Genomic DNA, 11,415 nt, shown 5'->3' with positions numbered 1-11,415 from the left:
CCTTACCTATGGTCACAAACGTTGGGTAGTAGTGACTAAAAGAATAAGTTTGTGGATGCAGGCGGTTGAAATGAGTTTTCTCCTCATGGTAGCTGGGCTCTGCCTTAGAGAAAGGGTGATACATTTGGTTATCTGAAAGGGACTTGGAGTAGAGCCGCTGCTCCTCCACATCAAAAGGAACCAGTTGAGGTGGTTCGGGCATGTCCAGTTGGGAGGAGACCCCAGGGAAGACCTAGGACATGATGGAGAGGCCTGGGAATGCCTTGGGATCCTACTGGAACAGGAGGCGGTGGAGAGAGATGTCTGGGCCTCCCTGCTTAAGCTGCTGCCCCCGCAACACAACTCCAGAACAAGTGGTGGGCAGATAATGGGAGGATGGATGGATCATAGATAAAAAACCTTGACTGAATTCAATCCCAGATCTTACTGTGGAAAGCACATCTATTTCATTAACAAAGCACTGGCATGTAGCCATTGCTTGCCCTCAAGTAAATACAATTACATCCCTGATTTTGATCCCCCATTACTGTATAATCAGACACCCGTGATATACACAGGTGGTCAGTTTTTTTATTTTGTTAATCTACAGGTGGGCTTACTCCACATATTCTCTCTAAGGTGTAAAACATGTTGATTATTACCTTTTAAATGAATTGACATGCTGTGCTATTGAAATGCAACAATAACTGTTATGATTCATGGTAACATTTGAGTCTTTAAAACAAATAAAAATACCACAATAAAGTATTGCAAAAATGAATGCAGTTCCAAAGGAAATCGACTTTATATTCATTTAATGTCCATTTTAAACCGAACAAACCTTTTTAGAGCCCTATTTCAATTATGGCTTAAAAATGGTGCACATGCCTCCAATTATCCACTTGGTGGTGCTAAAGTTCTATCAAACCATCTTGGATTTAAAGTCTACCCAACAACAGGCATCTTTCTACTGAGTCCCAACTTTGATATAAACAGTATGTTCATGTTCCAAGTTCAACTATACTCCACGTTTTATTCAGATAAATTATTCAGGTACCGCTTAAAGCATTGATACTAAGATGACATACATAGAGAAAACTGATCTCAGATTAAAATACTGGTGAATAAACAGATCCACAAACAGTTTATCTACTTTTTAACAACGAATTCACTGGCACAATAAGTCTGTAACTTTTATGTAAATAGAGAGATGTGGGCTATCATTTAAGTTAAGAAACACTAACTATAGCAGTATCTGATAAAAGGATATCTGCACAAGATGATCAGAAAATTTGCACAAGTTGGGTTTATATATATATATATATATATATATATATATATATATATATAAATATATATATATTCCTGATATAAAAACATTTTGCATTTCCATCAAGACATTAAAAAAAACATACCAATGCATGAATCTGAGACTTTTATTTTACCAAGGAAATGTATGAGTATATACATTTACAGTAGTCCTTATAATGAGCTGTCCTTAAATGCTGGGTATGTCTATAATTTTAATACGCAGAATTGTGCATTGCATTTTGGTCTTCTCAGAGTTTTGGGGTAAAAAAAAAATAAAAAAGATTCTGCTTATTTAGCCGCAGCGTTCCCAGAATGATCAGTAAATGCCATCAAGCAGCAGAAGAAAGAGATTTTTTTTGTTTACAAAGAGGATGAGTCATTTTCTGTCATTAGATCCTATTAGGCTACAAGGTAATGTAAACAATGATAAATTTGTTTGCTGACGTATTAACAAAAAAAAAGAGAAAACTATAGAGGAAAAATACAGAAATGCAATTTTCTCCAGGGTAAAAATGTCTAATTTAATTATATGCCTGTAACTATACCCAGATAGTCTAGATATTTGCTCACAATTGGCTACCTTTTTTAGTTTAAATAGGGGAAAAGTCCTTTAGGTCCCTTAAGTGCAAAGAAAATTAATGTTTTTTCATTTTCAATAGGTGCTTTGTCGTGTTCAGGGACTGGAGGCTGGAGCCTAACTCACATCCTGGACAGGTTGTCCATCACAGGGCCGATACAGAGACAAAAACACCTGCAGCACACATTCACCTTCATGTTGCAAGGTAACAGGTAAGATAAGGCTGTTAACCAGAATAACACTGTTTCATTATTTAAAAAAATCTCTTTAAATCTGCAAGGTCGCCTGGGCAACTTTATCCACGATGCAAAATAATGAAAATGACTCTTGAACAGCGAATAAACTTCCTGTAGGAATAATTCTGCTATTTTAATTTAGATTTTTTTATGTTTTAGAAGAAGTAAACAAGCTCAAAAAAGACAGAATTAAAAGCCAAGCATCCCTGGAAGGACTGCATGTCACCCACCACCTTTCATGCCAATGTTTTAGACTAAGATCATCTTGAAATGAGCGAGCTCTAGCTATTTTTGTCAAACCTTGAAAATAACATTATTTATTCAGATATTGCGATGTCTGATCTTTCCTTGCTTGGAGTACGTGTTGCGAATGACTCTCAGCTACTACCACACCAAATTTTAATTTAAAATTTGTAAGATCCCCTGAGGTTTAGTCTTTTTTGTCTAGGCTAATGACGACTAGCCGGTGTGGCCATCTTGAATAACTTCAAAAACAAATCAGTTGAACATCAACAGCCAATAATTACTTTCTAAGCGCTTCACTGAAACAGTGGCTCATGAGATATTTTGCTAACAGTACAGACAAACAAACACACACACACACACACACACACACACACACACCGGCACGAGCAAAACCACAATCGCTCTGCCTTCACCTTCGGACGATAAAAATGGCTGTCTACACATTCGCCGTGTGTGTAACCAAGCCAAATTCAGCTTCTTTGTAAGCACGGTTTATTGGCACACATAATGGTAAAGCATACATACCAGACATCAGATATGACACTGAACACCTCTGCTATATAATGTACAAATGGTGTCTAATAATACTAGGCTCAAACATATTTAGAAATGTGTTAGCTTCCTTACAAATGCACAAATAAATACCCAATAGATCCAATTGTATAAAGACATTTTGTCACTGTCTTGTCCATTTTTTTAAACAAAAGTCCAACAAAAAGTTTAGGGATATATTGAAGTTAAATTCAATTAAAGATTAAAAAAAAACAACTGAACACAAATACAGGGATCTCAAAGGCATTTCTGTAGGATGGATGGGATTATTTTTCTCAATTTCAAATTACAAAATTATTTTTATTTACTACATTTTGTCACAAAGTATTAAAAAAATCTGATCATGTGACTGTGTGGCGGTTTTTATTTTTTTATTTTTACCCTTGTAGCTTTGGTTCTGCACTAGCTAGAGAGGACAGAGAACATTGGAAGTTAAAATAAACCAACATCCATCCAAACCACCCTACAGAAATCTGAACCTGTGGTACAAAAACAAAACAGCTGCCATATCCAAACTGCTTTCAGTGGCTGATTTACAGTGGACAAAATAGATTCCACCTCTATTTACAGAGCTACAAACCTTGTTACAGTGTTCCCAAACTGATGAACACAAAAAAAGAGAATCCAACTGATGGGTTTTTCTAAAAGCACATATATCAAACCAAATGAAATTCATAGAAAATCATGCAGGAAAAAGGCTTTAGTTTCAGTTTGGGAGTAGGTCATTAAAGGGAAAGACGTCCAATTTTCCAGGAAGAACAAGAAGAAAAAAAACCCCAAAAGAATTAAAACAATAATGCAGCAATCTGTGTTGACCAAGTTCGCATACTGATCGGCAAAATTACAATGTAACTGCAAAGGGTTCTGAAAGAAGCGAAATACCAATAGACTATAAACACAATTAAACTGATTCGGATGAAATTACAGTCTGTGAAGACTGCCATAATGTGGAAAAAAAACCAACAAAAAAAACAATTCCAGGACAAGATTTACCCTCATTCAAAAAAAGCATCCATAGTGGTTAGTGAACTTTTATTTCCACTTAATTGGAAATGAAACTAAAGCGATAGTAGAAACAAACCAACGGCCGACTGGATTTCCAATAAAAATGCAATTGCCTCCAACGTTTCATTTGTGTCCAATGTGCTGAGATACTTCCACGGGCTCTGAATTCCCTTCATGAGCTTTCTATTTCAGACATTTTGTTTGTTGTTTTTACTCTTTTCTTTTTTTTTTTTCCCGTCCCCACTGTTCACGATCAGCGTGATGACTTGTGACCTGCAGGTCAACCAATCACAGCTGAGGTATTTCACCAGACAAAAGGTTTGAATCTGAGGCTCCAAGAAGGAGAATTTGATCTGCAGTTTTCCACTGCATTCATTGAAAGAAGAGAATAAAAAACAAAAAAAAACCCCACCCCTCCTGCCTTATTATTCTTACATTACAGTTACATACAACTTGTATGCATTTGTTGTCTGTGGATTTTGCTGAGCAGTTCAAGTTCTCAGTGTCCTTCTAGATGTTACAATGATTCAGAGAAGAAAAAATATCCCAGACAGACATTTTGGCTCGATGTGCCAACGATGATTTGCAGATGGGGATTCTGATTCAGTACAATGTTAAGTGGCGTAGAAGAAGTGCCTCCAGGGGGAAGGGGGAGAAGTTTAAACGTCTAATCCACATGGATCCAAGGATTTCTTGTTCCGCTATCTGTTGTGTTTGTTTTTGTTGTTTACTGTGAGGGCTGGGGCGCCGTGCTCTCAGGTTTGCTGTCCTGGGCGGCGGCAGGTTTGCTGCTCCAGGGGGCGTTGTTTCCCAGAGCCGGGGAGCTGTTGAAGTCGTCCTCGTCATCCAGGCCGTTGGTGGCGTCATACTGCGTGTTCTCCAGACGAGTGATCAGACGCTCATCCTCGTCCCCGAACTCGCCCCCCATCAGGGTCGGCTCGCCAACGACCATCACGTCCTGCCGACACGAAGAGAGAAACATGAAGAAAAGGCTGACAAACTGAAAACAATAAAAAACACTTTTTTTTTAAATAAAAAGAAAACATTTTAAAAGGTTATCTTTGCACACTTTTAAGTCAAATAGTTTCTGTAACCTTTGAATGTTGGATCGATGTGTCCATCTGAAAGCTTTTAGCCCTAACAGTTAGCATTCTTTGAGCAGCATTTAAACAATGTTAGTGGATGGATTTGAATAAAACTCTCAGATAGTAATCATCAGATGCACTTCTAAAACTCATTAAACTTTGGAGTCAACTCAAGATGGCCACCATGGCTAACCAGCCCTAGCCAACACAACTAAGTAGATCACACGAGATTTTGCGATATTGTATGAAATTGCATAAAAAATCATTTACAAGGATTGACCAGACTAACTATAACTCCATACCTTTTCAAAATAAGATCATGTCAGTTTAAAATGATGCATTTCTTGAAGGAATGCTAAGTTTTTTAGCTTTTTTTTTTAAGTGAAGGAGAAATCACCAAATAAATTAACGTATCCCATTTTACTTCAAAAAGTCTTTAGATTAGCATTTGAACCACCTAAAATAAATAGATATGTTTGCTGTGTGTTTCAGGTAAGAGTTTATTCAGCAAACATTGAAATAAAAACTATTTATGATAATAAAGACCAACATTCACATTAACTCTCCACTGGACTCTTTCATAAAATAATATTTTCTACCTGATGGAGCAGTGAGAGGTGTGTATTTTCCTGTGTGTGTATTTCTTTCAGTATGTTAAGAACGAGCGCTGCTGTATCCAGTGAACCCATCCATGTGGTCAGCTGCTCTCTCGAAGCTCCCTGTGCAAATGAAACCTTCCCGGACAGAGAGTGGTTTTCCTCGGCGCTCTGTACCCGCCCCAATCAATACTCATCATGTAGGACATATTTCACTGAGATGGCCCTCTCACAGCAGGTCGAGGAAAGGAAAGAAAGAGATTTATCTATTATCTACTGATATCTGTGACTCGGGTGATGTCAAGGAATCCTGATGGAGAGGGTCGCCCCGGAACTATTATTTAGTCACGCTTTTAAATTCTCCTGCACAGATAATCACTAAAGTGTAATTTGTGGATTCAAACACCAATCAACAAGTTTTCAATCATGGCTTTGTTTGTTTGCAAGTCTTTCATCTTTCCTAGCTGGGGAGCTGGCTATTGTAACCTGGGAAGAAACTGTACAGTTAAATGGAGTGAACGCTTCACTGGCCATGTGTGTCAATCTCACTCTCCTCAGCCATCTCCTCTGCAACAAACACATAAAAATAACACACCAGCATGCACGGGTACTGGACACACGCCAAGATAACCCTACTGTATAATCACATCTTCGCACACAATCACACACAAAGGCAGCTGAATGCAGATTAACCCTGCGTGTGTCGCGCCCAACAAAGCAGCAGCTACAGTACTGTACACAAGAATAACACAACAGAACAAACAAACACACACAGGAAACCATGAAATTTGCTGCACTCCAACTTTACAGATGCACATAAAATCTGTTTGTACCTTTTGTTAACGAACAAACAAAATCACAATGGTCACTGAAATACCTTGAAACTGACAACAGTAATAAAAAGAAGAATAAAATACTAAACATTATTGCTGCTTTTGAATTGTGGTTCAACTGGATTTTTAAACTTAAACCCTGGCCTTGTCAAAGGATGGTACCCTTAAAGATTTTGTTCCACAACATTTTGAAACAATCACTGATTTCTGTAACTCTCTCTGAGACGTCTGCACCTGTCCACAGAGATTTTGGTCCAGTCCTCCTGAGCAAACTGCTGCAGCTGTCTCAGGATTGAAGGGTTCTTTCTCCAGACTGCATGTTTCAGATGTTAAATAGGATTTAGATCAGGGCCAAAATGCCACTTCAGAATAGTCCGATGTTTCGTTCTGAGCAGTTTTTGGGTGTTTTTAGCTGTGTTTTGGGTTATTAACCTGTTGGAGGACCCATGACCTGCAACTGAGACCAAGCTCCAAAATGCCTTAATAGTCTTGAGCTTTCATTGGACCCTGAACAGATTTAAGACACCATGTGCCAGATGCAGCAAAGCAGCCCCAGAACACTTTAACTGTAGGTACTGTGTCCCTTTCTTTCTTCATTATTTGGTCTGTGAACATAGAGCTGACAGGACTTGTCCAAAGGACATTCTCCCAGAAGCTTTGTGGCTTGCCAATATACTGTTTGGCTTTTTTACGATTTGCTTTCAACAGTAATGTCCTATTTGGTCACCTTCCATTACTTTGTCTCAACCAGCAACTGATGTTGTGATCTGACACTGAAATACCTTGACCTTGGACTTCACCTCTAATTTCTTTGGAAGTTGTTCTGAGCTCTTTGGTTACCATTCGTATCATCCGTCTCTTCTATTTGTTATAGATTTTCCTCTTATGGACACGTCCAGGCAGGTTGACCACAGTCCTTTAGACCTTAAACTTCTGAATAATCTGCAGCTGTAGTCACAGGAACATCCAGCTGATTTGAGATAATCTTATAGCCTTTACCTTTAACATGTTTGTCAATAGTTTTCTTTCTAAACTCCTGGGACAACGTGTCCTTTGGTTTCTGTGCTCCATGTTCAGTGTGGTACACACATGATACCAAACAGAACTGTGACTACTTTTACTCTTTAAACAGGCAGACTGACTGATTACAAGACTGAAAACACCTGCAGTGCTAATTACAGGACACACCTTAGTTTAACATGTCTCTATGGGAAAATGTTAAAAATAATAAAACCACAATTCAAGAGCAATGACTGATATTTTTATTTTTTTTAACTTTTTATTACTTTTGTCAGTTTCGAGTTATGTCAGTGACCATTACGGATTTTTCTGTCTTTAACAAAAAGATAAAAACATATTTATCTGTGTCTTTATCACTGGATATTCACACACTTTGACTGGAAACGCAACGTGGAAAAGCTGTTTGCGTATCCAAACCATCTTCAGCCCCTCCCAGCGACCACTTCTACATCCCTCTATGCCTTAATCAGGCTAATTAATTTAGGTGAGCTTTTCAACTAAATGACAATATCCACACTGATTTGTCAATTTGCATAGCTAATTAAGTCATTAGCTAAAAATGTACTGATTGCCAACAAGCCTTGCATTCACCATCTGTTCCTGTGAGGAGGCCTGTCAACCTACCTCTGGCCAATTTTAGGCACCCCCACCTCCTCCTGAGAAAAAACCCCTCTGACGATAACAGCTGGTGGCTAGCCTGAGACTGGGGAGCGCTAATTGTGAGCTAATTAATACTGTCTACTTGTCTACTCATCTCTTTAAGAGTTAGCTTTTGCACTAGCTGAGCGACGAGGCTTTGAATAGGCCGACGCAGCGCAGAACGCCTCCCCTCCCTGCTCCGCTGATTCTCTGAGCAGCATCATTAACATATTTTCACAGAGATTAGCAGAGGGGAGAGCGGAGGACATCGCTGCTGCTCCGGCTCCTGAAACAACAAGTGGGAATTTTGATAGAATGGAAACGACAACAGGGAGAATGCAGGACTTTAGAGTTCTGGGAAGCAGTTGGATGCAGAGAGGTCCTTCTTATTTGACCTTTCTTATGTTCCCTTCACAATTACTGGCTGCTATAAAATCACAACCTACGCAACTTTTTCTTTCCAAGAGGAATGCACTTTTTCCATTTCAACAGATTTCTATACAATCAGTACCATTGCCATATTATTGCTCCTCTCTGATGAACAGGTTTCTATAGATGGAGTCGTTTCTGAGCTTCCTCTGGTCTAAAGAGAAGCAGACAAACTTCTCCAAGGGTATTTTATCTACAGAAACAGATGTTTTTCAGTTTGGTCTTACAGTTGTGGATCTGTTACTGACTGAATTTTTAAGGAGCGGAAGTTTAAACAAAAATGGCCCCAGGCTAAGAAGGTTGAAGGATAAAAAAGGGGGTAACAATTTACATTTTTCTGTCAAAATATCCTACATAGGGACAAAAATTAACAATGGATGAGTCTATTTCTTAGTGATTTCCAACTTATGATGATTCTGTTTCAAAAGTGTTTTTGTTTCAAACTAACTAAATATGTTCTGATTAGTTTAGAGGAAACTTGGGGCTGCGGTAGCTCGGTGGTTAGTGCCGTGGTCTTGTAATCTTTATGGCTGTATATTTGAGCCCAGGCTGCACCAAGAAGGGCATCCAGCATAAAACAATTGTCAAATCTTTCATGCGAGTTCGCTCGCTGCGACAGATCCTGCAGAAGGGAGCAGCCGAAAGAAAAACCACAACAATTTAGATGAAATTTTTTCATAATTTCATAGTAGACATTTAAAACAAACAGCGTATTTTGCAGATTTAGTACTTTAGTGAGTGAATACAGTGATTTAGTAAATGAATAAAGTACTAAAATCTTTGTTTTGTCTTATGTAAGTGATTTGAAAGTTTAAATTAAATGTATATGTTATATGTTAGGAAGCAAGACTAATATTTGTGACTATAATTACAAACAAAAAAGATAATTTCAGTCTGGTGAGTGCCAAATAAGTGCAAGTCCTCTGGTCTGCTTTGGCCACTAGAGGTCAGTGTTGCTCAATCCACAAACACCCCCCATTCACCTTCCTTTCTCCCTGTACCTCTGGTACGCCCCCTCACCGATGCAAGGGTCCACTCCTTATTATTATTAGACTCACGTAGGCTTGTGTTCAGCCACAAACGAACAACTTCTCAGACAAAGACAGCAGGCGCACAACATATGTAACCAGCACGTTACCAGCCACACTGCCTGTCTTTAAGAGGCATGTGAATGAGCGGTATACGGCTGATGTGTGTGGGTGGGTTGGCGGGGAGGGGGGGTGCAGTGATGGAGCATGTGAAGGAGGAAGGGGCTGGGGTGGAAGGTGGAGGGGGGGCTCGAGGTTGTATACAGATATGGGTGATAATGAGAGCTGGCACAGAGCCAAGCTGCCTTCCAGAGAGAAAACAATTTGCTGTGTGTATATGTGCACGAGATATACATTATGTGTGTGTGAGGCGAACGGAATAAAGGTAAAAGAACAGAGCCACAGACACCGAACCGCAGCAACTATAGAGGATCCATACGAACTGTGTGTAGGTGACCTCGAGTTTGTTCCTTACTCAAAACCACAATTAGAAACACAAAAGATTTAACAAACTAGTGAAACAATTCTTCAAGGAATGCAGGCTTTCTAACATGTCCCTTTGTTTAACCCTGGACCCAAGAAATAACTAATCTTAAAAGCATATTTTATTTGTTTTTCAGTCACTTTTGAAATACAGCAGATACTTTATTAAATACAGAATACTTTGGATAACATTTGACGAGTTAAATGACCTGAAAGCTACAATGCTTCTTTTGTGCACCCACCACTTCTTCCTCTGTTATGAGAAACATTTGCAGGTGAACACAATCAAAGCTGAGATTAAATTGTCTTTTGGAACAAATTAACAGTATTATGGATATAATTTCTGGGAGAGCGGGCAGCTGTACTGTACACACTGTATAGAAAGCCATTAGCACCCCTTAAAATTCTCATTAAACTGAATTAAACCTGATGAACACACATTAATGCCAACCAGAGAGCCTTTAACGTGAACAAATTTCTTTTATGTTTGGTATCAGCACACCTTTTTGCTGCACTGAAATGATGTGTGTTCAGGAACAGCGGAGTGCGGCACCAGCGCGGCAGTAGAACAGTAAATTGGATGCTGTGGAGTAAATGTAATACAGCGTGTGTATAATGAGCAGTGTATGGTATAAGAGTACAGCCTCTGCAGACAACACACTCACAGCGCCATCAAATCCTCAAGGGGAGAGCCGGGCTGTTTAGGAGGCTGTTTAACCTTTAAGTATGTTGAGCGACCTTTTATAAAGACATGTAGCCAAATCAGGCATTTTGAACCTGAAACAAGCTAAAAGACAAGAGACGTAAAAACATTGTTTTAAAGGCTTTCACGATTGTTAAATCTTAACAGGATCCTAACAGTTACGGTATATGCTGCCAACAGAAAAACATCTGTTCATCTGTTTACATTTAAAAAGGATCATTTAAATGTAATAATCCAGCAAGTTGCAGATTTATTTAGAGACTGAATTTAATGAATGTCTGATGTGGTTTTGGAGCAGTTTTTTAAATCTAATAACATTCAAATTTAAAAAGTAATCACGGATAAAACTTAAATAAAATCCAAATTTGGTCATGGGCACATTATGTTTTCTTAATATTATTTTGTGAAATGTAGTTAATGGTGACATCTACTGTACAGGTGCTGGTCATAAAATTAGAATATCATGAAAAAGTAGATTGATTTCAGTAATTCCATTTAAAAAGTGAAACTTGTATATTATATTCATACATTACATACACACTCATATATTTCAAATGTTTATTTCGTTTAATTTTGATGATTACAAATGACAACAAATGAAAATCTCAAATTCATCATATCAGAAAATTAGAATCTTGTGAAAAGGTTCAAAATTGATGGCACCTGGTACCACACTCTAATCAGCTAATTAAC

At 38.5% G+C, this 11,415-nt stretch overlaps 1 protein-coding gene across 4 annotated transcripts in view; it reads right to left on the bottom strand.

Moving 5' to 3' along the window:
- Positions 1 to 2,824: 2,824 nt before the first annotated feature.
- Positions 2,825 to 11,415, bottom strand: part of ldb2a (LIM domain binding 2a) — a 93,098-nt gene continuing 84,507 nt past the window's right edge. For all 4 annotated transcript variants that reach the window (XM_017417535.3, XM_017417533.3, XM_037977395.1 and 1 more), the window contains exon 9: positions 2,825 to 4,864. In XM_017417535.3, the coding sequence (XP_017273024.1) occupies positions 4,634 to 4,864 (231 nt within the window). In that variant the 3' untranslated portion in view covers positions 2,825 to 4,633. The remainder of the gene's footprint in view (positions 4,865 to 11,415) is intronic.

The sequence above is a fragment of the Kryptolebias marmoratus genome, linkage group LG9, assembly GCF_001649575.2.
Source record: "Kryptolebias marmoratus isolate JLee-2015 linkage group LG9, ASM164957v2, whole genome shotgun sequence".
In the NCBI taxonomy this organism is placed as follows: domain Eukaryota; kingdom Metazoa; phylum Chordata; class Actinopteri; order Cyprinodontiformes; family Rivulidae; genus Kryptolebias; species Kryptolebias marmoratus.
This window is presented reverse-complemented; position numbering and strand designations above follow the sequence as displayed.